The sequence below is a fragment of the Schistocerca cancellata genome, chromosome 4 (assembly GCF_023864275.1).
Source record: "Schistocerca cancellata isolate TAMUIC-IGC-003103 chromosome 4, iqSchCanc2.1, whole genome shotgun sequence".
NCBI lineage: Eukaryota > Metazoa > Arthropoda > Insecta > Orthoptera > Acrididae > Schistocerca > Schistocerca cancellata.
Window position 1 is genome coordinate 349,207,243 of NC_064629.1, and position 19,278 is coordinate 349,226,520.

General features: G+C 42.6%; 1 protein-coding gene across 2 annotated transcripts in view; it reads left to right on the forward strand.

Annotated features, from left to right (window-relative positions):
* The window catches only part of LOC126184610 (constitutive coactivator of peroxisome proliferator-activated receptor gamma-like), a 521,164-nt gene that overhangs the window by 325,979 nt on the left and 175,907 nt on the right, over positions 1-19,278 (forward strand). For both annotated transcript variants that reach the window (XM_049927063.1, XM_049927064.1), the window contains one exon: positions 2,971-3,057. In XM_049927063.1, the coding sequence (XP_049783020.1) occupies positions 2,971-3,057 (87 nt within the window). The remainder of the gene's footprint in view (positions 1-2,970; positions 3,058-19,278) is intronic.

Consider the following 19,278-nt stretch of genomic DNA (forward strand, 5'->3'; position numbering starts at 1 on the left):
TGACTCGTATCCTGGTCATGGGGTTGTCTATGTTATTCGGGAACTGAAAAATACATTTTTTGCGAAGGGGCTGTGACATGAAACGGATAATACCGAGAGGAAGTTTTAATTGAGACTTTGCGAATTAAACTATTAGTATTAGTGATCATTCTTTCTTGAAACCTGGAAGACGCTGAATTGTACACAGAATATCATAACGTCCTGTAAAGAATGCCTCAACGAGCTACAACGTTTAATATAATTAAAATGATAATGCAAGGAAGGGGTGGAAACGCAACGTAATATCACTTTGAACCATGGGTGGAGAAGATGTCGGCCGTCGTGTTTTCAAAGAACTGTTGCACTATTCTCTTGATTTAAGAAAATTTGTCTCGAAAGCGAGACGGGATGTGAATCCCGCTCCTGCATTGCGTAGCCACTGCGGCACGCTGCTTGCTGGGACAATGCATGGTCAAGATCTAGCTAAATGAACCGTGCAAATACGACACTAAAGTTTTTCGTGTCAGTTGGGTGTAAGAAGAGGAATGGTCAAGATTCAGGGATATGACAGGAACGTTCACTTGAAGCAAAAAACTTCATATGGACATACGCCTTATTCCGAATGGTTTCTGGGGTAGAACACATCTAAATGTATATTGTTATTTATTTTCTGTGTCATTTAATACATTGTCAGGTTTACACATGTACGACAGTTAGAAAAAAGTACAGCATAAATTTTTGCAAACATCAATTGAAAAATACGTATCTGTAATACATTCACGTGTAAGCACTATGGTAAACGTTACATTACTGCTGTCGTACAGTTTACAATATATGTTCGAACGTCCCACCGGCAACTTCAATGCATTTGTGCTCTCGTGGGAGAACATGTTTTACTTTCCCGAGTACCTCTGCGCGTTCCCTGATGAGGGCAGCAGCTATCATGATTCGAGCAAGCAGTTCACTTCGTCGTATTCGCCTTTCGATTTTACACCTGAGACTTCATCCAACTCCTTAAACTAACATCTAATGGCGTAAGGTATGGCAGTCTTTGTGATGAATTATTTGTACTACCCCGACAAATACGTGCCAGCCACTACCCCAAAAACAAATGTACTTTAAATGTATTCTACCCGAAAACCCTTCAGAACATGGTATATGTCCATATGCAGTTTTTTTGCTCTACATGAGCGCGCCTGCCTATTCCTCCTGGGACACCCTGTATTTTTAAGCAACAACAGCATTATAAGGAGTTATACGACCTTCTGAGGGAGAATAGGTTGATCAAGGAAGCGAAAAGTACGAACGAAACCCAGGAGAGTTTTACAGGGCGACAATTATTGAACTATATGAAAAAAATGTGAATTAGCTACAAACTACGGCGTGCACAAACTTTATTCAACATGTAAACGCCACTACTGATATTCGGATGTAGGTTATGACACGTTCGGCATGCCTGCCATCATTCGTGATAATGAGGCGCAAAAGAATAGCGAAATTCTGCATGACCCGCTGAAGTGTCGGAACATCGATGCTGTCGATGACCTCCTGAATGACAGTTTTCAGCTGAGAAATGGTTTTGGGGTTGTTGCTGTACACCTTGTCTTTACTATAGCCCCACAAAAAAGAGTCGCATGTGTACAGATCCTGAGAATATGGCGACTAATCGAGGCCCATGCCACTGGCCTGTGGATACCCCAGAGCCAGAATGAGGTCCCCAAAGTGCTCCTCCAGGACGTCCAACACTTTCCTGCTTCAATGCGATCGAGCTCCGGCTTGCATGAACCACATCTTGTCGAAATCAGGGACACTTAGGATAATGGGGATGAAATCATCTTCCAAAACCTTCACGAACCGTTCGGTAGTCAGTGTGTCATCATGGAATATCGATCGCACTGATTATTCCGTGACTGGACACTGCACACCACACAGTCAGTCGTTGGGGGTGAAGAGACTTCTCGATTGCAAAATGCCGTTTCTTAGTTCCCCAAATGCGCCAATTTTGTTTGTTGAAGAACCCATCCAAATGAAAGTGGGCTTCGTCGCTAAACCAAACCATACTGCGCATACTAATTCCCATCATGCCCCTCGGCCAACTGTGCAGTTTGAACGTCCTAGCGCAAACCGTCGAGAAGTTTTGACGATTTTATTTCATACAGTTCAGTAATTGTCAACCTATATGTGCAGATAAGAAAAAAAAATGCGTGTTGCTAGACGCTCCTGTAGGGGCTGTACTGAGGCCATGGCGAGATAGTCCCCCGCCAACATCGCAGCCGTGGAGGGGGCGCAAAAAGTGAGTTCTCCTGTCCCTTTTATTCCTATTTTCTTCCTACGAAAAGAAGCCTTTTCCTCGGCCTGCGAGTGTAAACGCAGCTATTTCTGCAGTATCATTTTATACAAGCAGCATCCTAAAGAAATAACTACTATCGAACTAATAAATGACTACTATCCAACAGACGTGTATCCCTAACATGCTTTTGTGGAAAGAGTGCGCTTCTTTCACACAGCTGTCCCCTCACAGTTCGCTCATGTTCAACCAAGCGTTCTTGCTGTCACTTGGTGATGATGTTGTAGAGTCTCAATGGTTGGCGAGCGGGTACTGAAACATATATGCTAATTTGACCGATTTTGCAAACTGAGGACTGGAATGTGAAACTGTTTGTTCAGTTTGAACCTGGTATCTGTGTCATACACATACCGGTTTCTAATGCTTCCAGTTGTTTCACCGTTCAACTCTTCTTGGCTATTCAGAGAAGACCGCATTGTACAACACGCTGATGGCGTTCTTTTGGAAAAGATCACCAAAAACTGAATCAGTGTTTTGCAGTCTTTCGCTGCTTTCTCTCTATATAATCTAATTGCAATATTTTTGCTTGATTGGGAAACATATTATTTTCTGCGGTGCTTAACGATGCTTCTATGAAAGCCACTTTGTTCTAAAATATTTATTGTACCCTTATTGTCGAGTAATACCCTACCTGTTTTATTCAGAGCTGGTTCGAGATCAGTCTACCTCGCGATGGACATACGATTCTGCGGACAACGCTCGGACGCCGCCAAGAATGGTCCGGAAACAAGGTAGGTAAGCAGGTAACAGGACCGAATCCTCCCAAACTGACACAAGGTATGTTGTATTATAGACAATAATATAGTTATCTCTGCCATGTTCCTTATCTCCTTCCCCTACCCCTCCCATGTTTCAAACAAAAAATATAGATTCACTTATGCACGCTTTGCGCGTGACCTCGAGCGGGACTTAGTCGCTGGCGCTGTGCCGACTGGACTTTATCTCAATAAGATAAAAGATAAAACTTTTAAACATATTCACAATACACACTAAAAATTTTTGTATCTTCTACTGTAACTTCATATGCTTTCCGTTGCCTGCTTGGAGTATTCATAACGTTTACAACTGCTACTTGCTTCAAACGGGAGGATTCGCTCCCATCGTTTTTCAGACCCTTGCGGGCTTGGAAGGATCCGGTACCATTTTTCTGACCGCGGGAGGATTCGGGGCTGCGTCCCATCGCTCACCCCACCCCCTCCCTTTTCCCCCTGATCCCCGCCCACAGACAATGAGTGCCTTTCCTTGGGCTTATCGTAAGACCCTTAAAAATAAATCCAAATGTAGTGATAAAGGAAATGCGTCGCTTTTTCTTCTACAGTAAGTACTACAGGAGTTGTACAAAACTATGGAAACACGGCGAGAAATGAATTCTTGAACTCAGATGCAGATGCTAGTTCAGGCTGCAGGTTGTGCTGTTGTATCTGACAACGCACGGCACCTGTGCAATGTTCGTGTTTCATTGAAAGCGTCAGTCGTGGTCAGAACAGCATTCTGTGTAGCTGTGCGTGTATTATGTCCAAGATAAGTGAATTCGAACGTGGGCGAATTTTTGATGTTCCTACGGTAGGTGCTTCCGTATCCAAGGAAGCCGAAGTGTTTGGTGTTTAAAGAGGAAGAAGATTTATACCGCATACAGGGAAAGCGGAAAAACATCATCCGCTAAATGTCAAAGATAATGCGACAGTCTTGGTTGATCTGGTCCAATCCGTAGTATAGAGTTTGGTCCCCACTTGTGATGCTGTGTCCCAAGATGACATGGCCCCTGTTCACACAGCTCTCATCGTCCAGAACGTGTTCTGTGACCACGAGGATGAACTGCTGCATCTCCCGTGGCCACTACACTCACGAGATACCAGTATTATCGAACCTTTGTGGTCTGCATTGAAGCGAAGCTTACGTGAGCGCTATGCACCTCCATCGTCGTTATCTGAACTTGCCGCTATTTTGCAGGAAGTATGGTATAATACTCCCTTGAGAATCTTACAGGACCTGTAATCATCCATTCCGAGACGACTGGAAGATGTCTTGAATGCAAGTGGTTTTGCTACACCGTATTAGGCATGAAAATGTGTTGCTTTTCGTGTTTCCATATTCTTGTCCACCCCCTGTACAAAGACATTTCTCTGTAACAGAAATAAATTTACGAATCTTACTCCAGTGGTGAATATTAAAAGATGAAACACTTCATTTCCATTTAAGGCAACCCAGAGATCCCTGAGATCTTCAAAAGATTTTATTGAAAGCAGAAAGGACTACAGCTACTACATTGCTCTAGCGTGAATAAAAATATAGTCTCTATTAAACTGAGCGGAACAAATGAAAATATAAAAGTTCTTGTAAATAATAGAGTTCAGCTATCAGTTGTCCTTTTTAAATTTTATTGGCAGATCTAGATTGCGGCTAGAAACTAGCCATTCTCAATGCAGTATCATTTTTGATCAATGCATGTAATGCCTGTTGGTCTGGCTACATTCACAGTTCATTGAATTAAAAAAGGACGACTGATAGCTGAAATCTATTATTTCCAATATAACAGTCGCTGCGTGCTACAGCCTTCTGAATGGAGGGAAACTGATATAAAATTTGTTATTTTTTGGTTTAATAATGGAATTTTTAATTCAATAATTTATAGATTATTTCATTCTCCGTCGTGAAAAGTGGAGCTGAAATACAAAGAAATCGTCTAATTTAATACTGACGTGTTAAGCATAACACGCTGTTGAACTGCGTAATGTTACATGTGAAGAAAACTCACCAGTATGTAGTTAAATTTAAGAAAATCTGCTATGAAGGAAGGGGGAAGGAAGATCAGAGTTAAATGTCCCATTGACAGCTTAGTCAGCTGGCCAGAGTGGCCTAGCGGTTCTAGGCGCTACAGCCTGGAGCCGCGCGACCGCTACGGTCGCAAGTTCGAATCCTGCCTAGGGCATGGATGTATGTGATGTCCTTAGGTTAGTTAGGTTTCAGTAGTTCTAAGTTGTAGGGGACTGATGACCTCAGAAGTTAAGTCCCATAGTGCTCAGAGCCATTTGAACCATTTGACAGCTTAGTCATTAGAAACAGAACTCAAACTTGGACTACGAAAAGATGGGCAAGTAAATAGGCCATGCTCCATTCAAAGGAACCGTCCTGGCGTTTACCTCGTGCGAATTCGGGAAATCAAAGAAAACCCGAATCCAGATGGGCGGACGGGGATTTGAAACGTTGTACTCCTGGATGCGAGACCAGTGTGTTAACCACTGCTCCACCTCGTTCAGTAATGTGTCAGGGAAGTATATGAAAACTGATAATGGTTAAAGTTCTTATGTGTGCATGTGAAAAAGAAGTCTCAAATTTGCGCGTGATACGAAAGAGACATATTCTATTGATTAGATGATATGTAAGTCGTACAGTTGCTAAGTATATATACTGGCAATGTTTCTAGCCTTCAACATCGAAAACTCTTTCAGAACTGAGTATAAAGCAACAGGGAGTTTCACAATTTCTATTACAGACCTTTAGCGGTTGTAGATGGGATTTAGTAGTAGATAAAGTTTTAATAAGGAACCAATTTCCGTTGCGTTATAAAATAAGTTTAAAAATCACTTCCAAATCTCCCGCTTCACGGTACGCTCAAAAACTGTGAAGAGGGCGCCGTCGTCAGTCCCTGTTGTATCTATGACATCACATACCGTTTTCGTCCAGCTACGACTATGGTTGCGAGAAACTGGTAGGTTTGCAACTAGAAGTGTTGACTATGGTGTTCTAAGGACGCAGTGCAATCTCGCCTTTGAATTTTAGGAAAGTTGGATAGTCTGTGCGGTAAACCGCATGTAAGACACTAGAGCGACCCATTGTTGAGTATTGTTCGAGTATCTGGGATCCGCACTAGGTCGAGTTAAAGGAAGACATAGAAGCAATTCTAAGATGGGCTGCTGATTTGTTACCGGTAGGTTCGAACAACACGCACGTACTTCGGAGATGTGTCGGAAACCCAGATAAGAGTCGTTGGGGGTAAGTCGATCTTCTTTTCGAGGGGCAGTACTGAGAAAATTTAGAGTATCAGCATATGAGCATGACTGCAGAACGATTCTACTGCCACCAATGTACATTTAGCGTAAGGACTATGGAGATAAGATTAGAGAGATTTGGGCTTGTACGAAGACATGTAAACAGCTATAACGTACATGACAAACTGTGTATTGTGTTATAGGACATATTTCAGATCCTGTGTTATTAACTGACAATCTTGTCATTGCTATAGAAGTGCATAATGTAAGCAGACTTATATTACTGCTACATATGTACAGTTATAATTTTGTACAAATCGATACACATACAGTTGTTGGTTCCTCCACATCAGATGCCACTGATGATGGGTTATGAACCCTAAAACCGGTTTTGGAAGATAAAACAATTCTACTGCAGCTCACAGTTTATTGAAGATGTCTTTTAACAAATGTTTGAAAGCTGCTGAGCACCAAGCATTCAAGATTTTTATACAGATAGCTGTTTTTCCCTCGTTCTGTTTGCGAGGGAAACTGGAAAGGAAATGACTCGTAGTTGTACAGGGTACCCTCCTCCGCGGACTTGACAGTAGCTTGCTGAGTATGTATGTAGATGTAGATGTAGATGTAGACGAGGACGTGCTTCGTAACCTAAAAGAGAATCCGATGACTATTACTGGAATCATTGCCCATGCCACGGGCTCATGTAGAGGACACTTCTCAGAGCTCATTGTCTCCGCTGTATGTGTGTACTGTGAAGCGGCATATTTGAAAGTGAACCGATCTTCAAACATATTTACATTCAAACGGTTCATTCCCAGGCATGGGTTCTATTTCAAAATTTTCTTTACTAATTCCCCATTCCAAGTCATAGAAGTCTGTAATAGGAATTATGAAACAACATGTATTGACCATGAGGCATCAGTTTCAGTGGATGAAGTTGACAGTCCACACGATCTTTCTGGAGCAACTGTCGACTTCAGGCATGCCTTATCAACTTGATTTTTGAAAAAAAACTTGTTTCACCGTATGAAACGTCCTGAAGTAGTATTGTGTTTTATGTTAAGGCAAATATTGGGTGGAATTTGACCCCGATTTGATGAGGACTTAATCGAAAAGTGTACATTTCAAATATGTTTATAATAATTAGTACAATATTTGACACTGAAGTCAGTGGCGGCTTGTAACCACACATTCGCAGTTATCTCGCTCACATCGAGTTTGCAGACTCACTTTTACTCAAACCTTTTTGCTTTCCATGTCAGTTTTCGCTACTAATTATGATACAATCTGTGTACGAAATCTGTACATGGGAACCTCTGACGCCCCACTCAGTTCGGCGTTACAACCGGCGCTGGTGGTACTACTATCATGTAAGTGGTTCCGTATGTGCTGGAGTGCTGGATTTCAACTTTTTCTGTAAAATCTAAGAAAATTTGCCCAAACGTACGATGGTGCACCATTTTGTGCGGCTACATTCCGGTCCATATTGGCCAGAATACAGAAAGGTTATGACTCTGTCTTTCCTTTTTATGTTGAATGTTATCAGTCACATTAGAGGTCTCGTTTAGCTTATTGATCATGTACAAAATTCAGTTTTTAGTAGAAAGTTATGTGGGAAAATTATCTACATTGACTGAAACAAGAAAATGACCATGCACTTGCCTGGTGCTTGTAGTGAGGTTCGTTTCAATATTCCGTAGAACCCAGTTCTCCAAATCTGGTGTACACACAGTCCGACGCGAGCATGCACGTTCGTCTGTCTGAAAGAATCCATGATCACATAGTCGCCGAAAAAAGGGCTTGAAATGTTGTGTGATGTGGTTGGTGCTTGTGAGGGTACTTGTTTTGGTATAGTCATGCTGCCTCTCGACTGTTCACTCTGCTTACCCGTAGACAAACACTATCTCGGCTTGTTCCCGACATGAATACCGGACTGTTCTGCTGCTTACAGAACGCTGCGTCAATCACACAGCTTGCAACACACAAGGAACACACGGCACGTGGTCAGAGGAACAGTCATTCGTCAGCGCCATCTATCATGGCAACGATCCAGTTCGGGAGACTTGTTCATAGGACATTTTTTCCTCCATTTCCAGTCAGGAATTCGTCACTGCAGTTTGTCGGTTTTATTAATGTTCACCCTGTATATGTAACAAAAGAAAATGTATATAACAAACATCTGATGTTCGCATTTCTTTGGTGTACTCCTTTAAGTGGTGGGAAAGGTGTTTGTACAGCCGTTCCATGTAGTTTGTGCACGCGATAAGGAGGATCGGTAGAAAATGCATTTTCTTAATTTTTCTAAGATCCACATAACAGTCGTTCTTGCCTGACGGGGATTTAGTTAAGTCCAGCTCTGAGTTTAACGCAGACGCCTGTGCAATGCCTTACAAGATTTTTGCTAACTTTTCGGTAAGTATATAGGATTATTTTAAACAAAGAGCTGAGAGAATAAGGGAGTAACTTTGCTGGTTTCTTAACCAAGTGTTTGTGTAAAACCATAGGACTGGCTGGAGGCACTGCTGGTTGCGGATCACTTTGGTACGTACATCAGCCAATAAGTATGAAAAATAATTCTGACTGGTCTTAAACTGTACCATATAGGGTTTTGATGTATTCAGCAGAAAAAGAAAACAACTGCTGTGTCATTTGAGATTGTACGATGCCTGTCAACCGGAGCAGATATCAAAATGGACTGTAATTAAATAGAGCTTAAGAAATCTTACACTTCCACGTTGCTATTAAGAAACCGTTTACATTTGTGGCATCCTCTGTCGGCTCTGATATCCTGCTGGGAATACCGGACGAAGTCCTCAGTTGGTAATGACATTTTTTTTTCTACAAAAGGAAGATTACAGTCCTATGTTCCATCGGCGAAGATGTCTTTAGAGTGGCCAAGGATGGGGAACGAAATTAATAGTTGTCTGTTCGATGCTTTCATTCCATTATTCGCCTGAAGTGTTTGAGGGAAATCACCGACACCCTAAATCTAGATGTCTGGTTAGATATTTTAAACACCCCATTCCACCACCAATGTGAGTTTACTATTTAGCCAAAGCACCACGTCTCTTATTTGCTTTCTCCGACGTGCCAAATGGTAACGAAGAAGAAGTATTCACAAAAGCCATGATAGTTTTTGATATTTGTAGTTGGTTGGTTGTTTTGGGGAAGGAGACCAGACAGCAAGGTCATCGGTCTCATCGGATAAGGAAAGGACGGAGAAGGAAGTCGGCCGTGCCCTTTGAAAGGAACCATCCCGGCATTTGCCTGGAGCGATTTAGGGAAATCACGGAAAACCTAAATCAGGATGGCCGGACGCGGGATTGAACCGTCGTCCTCCCGAATGCGAGTCCAGTGTCTAACCACTGCGCCACCTCGCTCGGTGATATTTGTATTAATGCACACAGCTCCAATTGACCACTTAACTTTGAAAGTAAGACACGTCGCTTTGAACTTTAGTATATATAATGAAAAACTGCCAGCAAAGTATAATGAACGGGCTGGAAACAACCGCCCTCGTTCGTGTCATTAATATTTTTCTAAGCTTATTTTTGTGTGCATTCTGTGCCTGACGCCTAGCCAACCTCATCTTGTTCATTGTTAGAAACATGGCAGCAATTGAGGCATAACTGGTCGGTTTCAATTAGAAGGGATGGCTACATAAAATTAATCAGCGCTCCCACTATAACATCTTGGAGAGAAAATGGTAAAAATATGAAAAAGTGCGTTTTAAAAGATGTAATCCTCTGATAGAAACGTAATTCCCTCACACGCCGCTACAAACATATACACAGAAAAGTGCTATACGTAAAACACACAGTGAAGAGATGTTATTAAAAATGTTAAAATAAATGTAAGATAACAGAACATCAGCTACACTAATCACAACTGTAGCTATTTGCTCGCTCACTACAAAAGTAAAAAAAGACTAGCCATCCCCCCTAGAAACCCGTGAAAATCTTCTGCCTCATAACTGCTGTGGAAGGCTTTGACACAGAACTTCAAATCTATACCGTTAGATAAAAGAGAACTATTGAAGCTGACAAACAGTATGCTAACTTCCTGTCACAATATATAGCAATTTTTGAACAGTGGTAGGTCTTCTAAACGGAGGAGGAACCCTTGCGTTGTAGGTCAGTGTCTTACGTAGGGGCGTATTGAAATTAGTTTCTTGTGCTACAGTGGCCAGGGCAAAACGCACGGCAGAGTTAGGCCGTTGACTTCACTGTATACAGCTTCTTGTCTCAATATAAACACCCTTTCACCAACAGGCAACTCACTATCACAGTAAGGTGACTGCCATATAGTACCAGAATATTGTCCATGCATGTAACCATTTGGGTTTCATATTCAGCGATTTCCTTATTTTGCACTTGCCCTGGTACATAATACTACCAGGGCTTGCTGAAAAATAATGCCTCTAAATTTTTTATTCTGGTCTCAATATCGGTAGAAGTATTACATGTCACGCGTATTACTCTGTCGACTATCCCGCTTCGCTGACGAGAGGTTTACTGTTGAAATTTTGAGAGAGCGCATCCCGGGAAGAGCCGGATAATGTATTACTTCTTCCCACATGGTCTCGCGAAATGACCAGGACAAGAAAATACGAGAAATTAGAACTGACACAGAGGCTTACCGACAGTCATTCTTCCCACGCGCAATTCGCGAGTGGAACAGGGAAGGAGGGGTCATTTAGTGGTACCAGAGGTACCCTCCGCCACACACCGTTAGATTGATTGCGGAATATGATGTAGATGAAAATATAAAATTTGTGACTCTATGAAGCTCCCTCCAAGTATTGTTTTAATGATTCCGTACCTGACCTCGCGTAAATCGCAATAACACTCACGTGGAAGGAGAGCACAATTTTCTACTTACTTGTAGTCTTGTTGGTGGAGTGTCCTTCGCTGGAGCAGTGGACTGGAAGAAAAGTAGTTGTGTGGAATACTTTTTATTAAGTGGTCATGCTATAGACAACCTCTGTCCTGGCCACGTGTAGCACACGCCAGAGCAAAGACATTCAGGGACTAAAAGGATTCTCATAGTCGAAATTAGTTCGTGGAACTACCTTTTGATACTGAGTTTGTTGTCTGAAATTCGATATCCAACAGAAACAACGTAAACAGAACACACGAGGGACGACTAAATCAGAACTATATGAAAAAAAAACATAAGTTGGTTACAAACTACGACGTGCGCACACTTTATTCAACATGTAAACGTCACTACAGATATTAGGATGTAGGTTATGACGTGTTCGATATGCCTGCCGTCATTGGCGATGGTGTGGTGCAGACGAATATCGAAATTCTGCATAACCCGCTGAAGTGTCGGAACATCGATGCTGTTGATGACCTCCTGGATGGCTGTTTTCAGCTCAGCAATGGTTTTTGGGCTATTGATGTACAAGGAGTCGCATGTGTTCAGATCCGCAGAATATGGCGGCCAATCGAACCCCATGCCAGTGGCCTCTGGGTACCCCTGGGCCAAAATACGGTCCCCAAAAGTGCTCCTCCAGGACATCAAACACTCTCCCGCTTCGATGGGATCGAGCACCGTCTTGCATGAACCACATATAGTCGAAATAAGGGTGTCTTTGGATAATGAGGACGAAATCATCTTAAAAAAATGGTTCAAATGGTTCTGAGCACTATGGGACTTAACTTCTAAGGTCATCAGTCCCCTAGAACTTAGAACTACTTAAACCTAACTAACCTAAGGACATCACACACATCCATGCCCGAGGCAGGATTCGAACCTGCGACCGTAGCGGTCGCGCGGTTCCAGACTGAAGCGCCTAGGACCACTCGGCCACACCGGCTGGCTGAAATCATCTTCCAAATGCTTCACGTACCGTTCGGTAGTCAGCGTGCCATCAAGGAATATCGCACCGATTATTCCGTGACTAGGCATTGTACACAACACACTCACTCGTTCAACATCTACATCTACACGGATACTCTGCAAATCACATTTAAGTGCCTGTCAGAGCGTTCATCGATCCACCTCCACAATTCTCTCTTATTCCAATCTCGTATAGCACGCGGTAAGAACGGACACCAATATCTTTCCGTGCGAGCTCTGATTTTCCTTATTTTATCGTGGTGATCGTTTCTCCCTATGCATGTCGGTGTCAACAAAATATTTTCGCATTCGGAGGAGAAAGCTGGTGAAGAGACTTATCGTACGCGAAATGCGGATTCTCAGTCCCCCAAATGAGCCAATTTTGCTTATTGACGTACCCATCCTAATGGAAGTGGACTTCGTCGCTAAACCAAACCATACTGCGCATACTAATTCCCACGATGCCCCGCAGGCAACCGTGCGGTTTGAACGTCCTAACGCAAACCGTTGAGAAGTTATGGCGATATTATTTCACATAGTTGAATAATTGTCACCCAGTATGTTATTGGATTCAGTGCTGGCTGACTTAAGCTTGTTTTTTGCCATTACGGTATTTGCATTAAGCGCTTTAGAAAAAGCGCGGGAAACCCAAATCATAAGGGGTGGACATAGCAACTCCATCCTCTCGACACATTTCAGCCTGGTGAAAAGATCTTCGATTACTTCCTCGGTTGAAGAGATACCGCAAAATTGGGCTTTTGTATCCGACGCTGAAATCCTTTCATTATATTCTGAAATTGGATCAAGACGAAATAAGAACAAAACGAAGTTAAACGAAATGAGCGGTACAAAAGGACAGAACAAAGTGAATTCCAGGTGCGAGAGAGGCTCGCATCCACTGATCACGAAAATCAGTACCAGTTCCTGCGGTCACTGATACTGCGTGAGCCGAAGTCTTCTGCCTTGCAGGCTACCCCTGCCTTTCGGGGCATACTAGTATCGGGTCTGCTGATTATTTAAGATTCATAACGTCATGAGAAAGGCAACTTGATGGTCTTTCCAGTTTCCTCACGGTGCTGTGTCTCTTCGTAGCAGTAATATTTAAAATGGAGATAGTTTCGCAATTTTTCAAACACGTGCGTCGCGCATGGATTCACGAAACTTCTGGTAGCGATCTTTTTTTTTTTTTTCTTTTGGCACGAGGAAGACAACATCTGAGACAGAGGTGGTGTGCCCAGTTTGCAGTTGCAAATTATACTTGAAAAACACTGCATAACATTCCCAGTAACATGGGGTTACTACGGTGGCAGAGACTTTGAGACTGACAACGCGAACTTCAAAAAAATAGGAGACAGAAACTGAAAAGGCAGTTAATTCCATAAGAGTGCATCTACAAAGGAGACTGCTTACAAAACATTCGTACAAAAGTGAATACTGTATTTCCCAAACACGCAGGACCCATACGAAATCGGACTAAAAGGGTATATTAACCTAAACTTAGAAGTAACTTATCCACTTTCACGTGTACACCGTAGCCTAGTGCTAAACAAATCGTTGCCAGAGTTAAAAGTAGCGATTATGGAAAAGAATTGCAGCAACAATATGTGCTTGAACCCCCGACGTTCACGGTAATAATGCAGTATTAGCCGACCGACACGACTGGTTAAACGTAGATCTACAGTACTTTACTAGATGACGAAATTACACTGGTGTGCAAAACTTAAGGGCAAAAGTAACTTTCGCGTGATATGTCACTGGCAAGTAACGGAGCTCGATGAAACTTAGAGCATACACAGAAACAACTGCTACAGTATAGTGCAGAGGTAACCGAAAGAAATACGCAGTGAAACGAACAAAAATAACTTTATTCAAAGACAATAATTACACTGAAGTCACCGCCGTTCATGATGGTTCCTTGGACATTACAAATGGCGGGACATGGTTTTAAATAGGGTGTGTGATCACTACGGACGGCAGTGCATAGTGTGCAACGTGATATCATGCTGGCCACAAGGTTAGTAAGGAGTTCTCGTGGTAGGGCGATCCATTCCGCCGCCAGCGTGGTTGACAACTGCTGGACTTGGTGGTTCATGTGGACGTGATGTAATGAGTCTCCCAAACGCATACCATCGTGCCCGATGCGACTTAAGTCGGGGGAACGGGTAAGCTTGTCCATTCGCCGAATGTCCTCTCGTTCCAGGAGCTCTTCCACCTGCGCAGATCGATGCCGTCGCATCCATAAAAATGAAGTCAGAGACCACTGAAAAGACACGTTGGGGAAGGAGTACAGCGTCACAATAACGTTGACCGGTGAGCGTACCGTGTTGGTGGATTTGGAGGTCAGTACACCCACGCTATAGTATGTCTTTTCACACCTGGACTACCAGAATTATCATGTTCGGTAATGTTCCTGGGCACATTACATGTTCCCAACTCTTGCCTTATGAAGGAACGGTCGACAATGGTCCTGGGTGCCTAACCAAATAAGATATGTGCGGTTAGATTAGATTAGATTAGATTATTTTTTCGTTCCATAGATCCGTGCTGAGGAGATCCTCGTGGATGCGGAACATGTCAATTTTTTTTAAAGCCGAAATAACAATACTAATAGTGTGAATATATACATACATCATTTGTTTCCATTAAAAAATTCGTCAATGGAGTAGGAGGAGTTGGCCACTAGTAAGTCTTTCAGGCTCCTTTTAAACTGATCTTTATTTGTAACTAAATTTCTTATGTTTGCTGGCAAACTATTGAAGATGAGTGTTCCTGAGTAGTGGCCCCTTTTTTGAACTAAAGTAAGTGCTTTTAAGTCCTCGTGCAGATCATTTTTGTTCCTGGTATTGTATGTATCAACTGAGTTATATGTTGGAAAAAGAGGTATATTATTTAGGACAAATTTCATTAAGGAGTAAATATACTGAGAGGCAGTAGTTAGTATACCCAGTTCTTTGAAGAGGTTTCTACAGGACGTCCTTGAATTTACTCCACAAATAATACGTATTACACGCTTTTGGACTCTGAAAACTTTTGTTTGACTTGAAGAGTTATGGAATGAAAGTACGCAAAGTATGCAAGCTTTTTCATTTTTATGTCGCCTATGTCTGCTAACACTCGAATTGCAAATACAGATTTGTTAAGGCGTTTCTGCAGTTCTGTGGCGTGCTCCTCCCAACTGAATTTATTATCAAGTTGTAATCCCAGGAATTTAAGACTGTCAACCTCTTCTATCTGCTCTTCTTCATACTTTATGCATATGCTGGGTGGAAACCTCTTACAGGTCCTGAATTGCATATAGTGAGTCTTTTCGAAGTTTAATGTCAGTGAGTTGGCTTTAAACCATTTATTAATATCCATGAAAATATCATTAGCAGATCTTTCTAGAACTACACTCGACATTGCAATACTTGTGTCATCAGCAAACAAAACGAACTCAGCTTCTGGCAGTGTAACTGATGAGAGATCATCAATGTACACAAGAAAAAGCAATGGCCCTAAGATGGATCCTTGTGGGACACCACATGTAATTTCTTCCCATTCTGATGATGACTGATGACTTAATTCACTAGTCCTTTGCACTGACACCCTTTGTTTCCTGTTAGCGAGGTATGACTTGAACCATTTTGCAGCACTGCCCGTGACACCATAGAATTCTAATTTATTTAAAAGGATGTTGTGGTTCACACAATCGAATGCCTTTGACAAATCACAGAAAATACCTGCTGCTTGTAACTTGTTATTTAATGAATTAAGTACATTTTCACTGTAGGTGTAAATAGCCTTCTCGATATCAGAACCCCTCAGAAATCCAAACTGTGTTCTTGATAATATGTTATTTGTGGTCAGATGGTTGAGAAGCTGCCTGTACAATACAGGGTTATTACAAATGATTGAAGCGATTTCACAGCTCTACAATAACTTTATTATTTGAGATATTTTCACAATGCTTTGCACACACATACAAAAACTCAAAAAGTTTTTTTAGGCATTCACAAATGTTCGATATGTGCCCCTTTAGTGATTCAGCAGACATCAAGCCGATAATCAAGTTCCTCCCACACTCGGCGCAGCATGTCCCCATCAATGAGTTCGAAAGCATCGTTGATGCGAGCTCGCAGTTCTGGCACGTTTCTTGGTAGAGGAGGTTTAAGCACTGAATCTTTCACATAACCCCACAGAAAGAAATCGCATGGGGTTAAGTCGGGAGAGCGTGGAGGCCATGACATGAATTGCTGATCATGATCTCCACCACGACCGATCCATCGATTTTCCAATCTCCTGTTTAAGAAATGCCGAACATCATGATGGAAGTGCGGTGGAGCACCATCCTGTTGAAAGATGAAGTCGGCGCTGTCGGTCTCCAGTTGTGGCATGAGCCAATTTTCCAGCATGTCCAGATACACGTGTCCTATAACGTTTTTTTCGCAGAAGAAAAAGGGGCCATAAACTTTAAACCGTGAGATTGCACAAAACACGTTAACTTTTGGTGAATTGCGAATTTGCTGCACGAATGCGTGAGGATTCTCTACCGCCCAGATTCGCACATTGTGTCTGTTCACTTCACCATTAAGAAAAAATGTTGCTTCATCACTGAAAACAAGTTTCGCACTGAACGCATCCTCTTCCATGAGCTGTTGCAACCGCGCCGAAAATTCAAAGCGTTTGACAATTATAAACTGTAAGGCTTCTGCTTTAGCCTTTTCCGTAAGATTTTCCAAACCGTCGGCTGTGGTACGTTTAACTCCCTGCTTGCTTTATTCGTCGACTTCCGCGGGCTACGCGTGAAACTTGCCCGCACGCGTTCAACCGTTTCTTCGCTCACTGCAGGCCGACCCGTTGATTTCCCCTTACAGAGGCATCCAGAAGCTTTAAACTGCGCATACCATCGCCGAATGGAGTTAGCAGTTGGTGGATCTTTGTTAAACTTCGTCCTGAAGTGTCGTTGCACTGTTATGACTGACTGATGTGAGTGCATTTCAAGCACGACATACGCTTTCTCGGCTCCTGTCGCCATTTTGTCTCACTGCGCTCTCGAGCGCTCTGGCGGCAGAAACCTGAAGTGCGGCTTCAGCCGAACAAAGCTTTATGAGTTTTTCTACGTATCTGTAGTGTGTCGTGACCGTATGTCAATGGATGGAGCTACAGTGAATTTATGAAATCGCTTCAATCATTTGTAATAGCCCTGTACTTTTTCTAAAATTTTTGAGAATGCTGGCAAAAGTGAAATCGGTCTGTAGTTTGATGGTATCTCTTTATCCCCTTTCATGAATAGAGGCTTAACATTTGCATATTTTAGCCAGTCAGGAAATGCCACAGTTGTAACTGACTGGTTACACAAGTAACTTAGAATTGTACTTAACTCACAAGAACAGGCCTTAATTAACTTTGTTGATATTTCATCATAACCACTAGAATTCTTTGTTTTAAAGATTTTATTATGGAAGTTATTTATTTTGGTGAAGTAAACGACATATTCATGTACCTGAAGCTATTTGTAAAGGTTAGTTTCAGATATTCAAGGGCATTATTTACTGATCCTGACAATCCCATTCTATCAGTAACGGATATAAAGTACTTGTTAAATAGATTTGCCACACTATGCCCATCGGTTACTAATGTGTCATCTACCCTTAGTGAACTGTCAGAAGAGGAATTACGCCAAAGTCTGAACGAAACTTACATTCTTCAAGTACAGTGTTGTGCTGCGACCCTACCTTTGGTCGGAAAATTATTAGTCTTTAACAAAAGTAAGGAAAAGTAGCATGGAAGCGCCATAGTGCATTACTTCAAGATCCGCTGGTCGGTAGCCACAATTGTGAAGACATGTGGAGATATGCCAGTGGATTCCGCAGTGAGGGTAGCTGAGCTCAGCGGTAAAGTGTCCGAGTTTTAGTGAAACAAATAGGCAATAGAGGCATATAAATAAGTCTGGATTTTAAGACCGGGGTCACTTGTCATGGCGAGAAGCCAGCATTGCCACCAAGACGCCAAAGCAACGCCAGACAATGAGGCGACTGGCTCCACCAGCTGCAGTCATGGGTTAGAGACTAGGCTGCACCTGCGATCTGCACTAAGTCCTACACGGAACTTGGTGTCTCAGCTGTGCCGATCTGCTGTCCGTGCCTGCCGACTCCGACAGTGGGTTACTAGTGGGACTCGGCCCCTCAACACGAGCCGCCAGCTGACTACTGTCCGAGGGCAGCGAGTCGTATCCTACACATAGCCGTCTTCGTGTTCCTTCACAGCGACGCGAGAGGGCCGAGGGCCTACATGACGCTGAGGAATAGCGCATAAGCGGGCTCCACCAACACCGACTCAAAGGAAGGCCTCGGCGCTTGTTGGTGCGTAACGTCAGCTAGGCACGGTGAACGCCAGGTCTGCTGCAGGCAAAAACGCCTGGGCGTGCTTATCACTATAAATTTCTTATCTTTGGACAAAATGTTTGGTATTGTTTTGGATTCTGCACTTTTATTTAGATGAAAGATTTTCTTACTATCGTAAAGCTACAAATGAAGATCATATCTCTGTACTACCGAACCCTGTCGAAACAAACGTAGATCAATGTGAGAAGACGCTTTGCCCCATTGCAAGCTTAGGAAATTTTGCATTCAAGTAACTATATTTGTCGTTGTTGTGGTCTTCAGTCCTGAGACTGGTTTGATGCAGCTCTCCATGCTACTCTATCCTGTGCAAGCTTATTCATCTCCCAGTACTTACTGCAACCTACATCCTTCTGAATCTGCTTGGTGTATTCATCTCTTGGTCTCCCTCTACGATTTTTACCGTCCACACTGCCCTCCAATGCTAAATTTGTGATCCCTTGATGCCTCAGAACATGTCCTACCAACCGGTCCCTTCTTCTTGTCAAGTTGTGCCACAAACTCCTCTTCTCCGCAATTCTATTCAATACCTCCTCTTTAGTTATGTGATCTACCCATTTAATCTTCAGCATTCTTCTGTAGCACCACATTTCGAAAGCTTCTATTCTCTTCTTGTCCAAACTGTTTATCGTCCATGTTTCACTTCCAAACACGGCTACACTCCATACAAATACTTTCAGAAACGACTTCCTGACACTTAAATCTATACTCGATGTTAAATTTCTCTTCTTCAGAA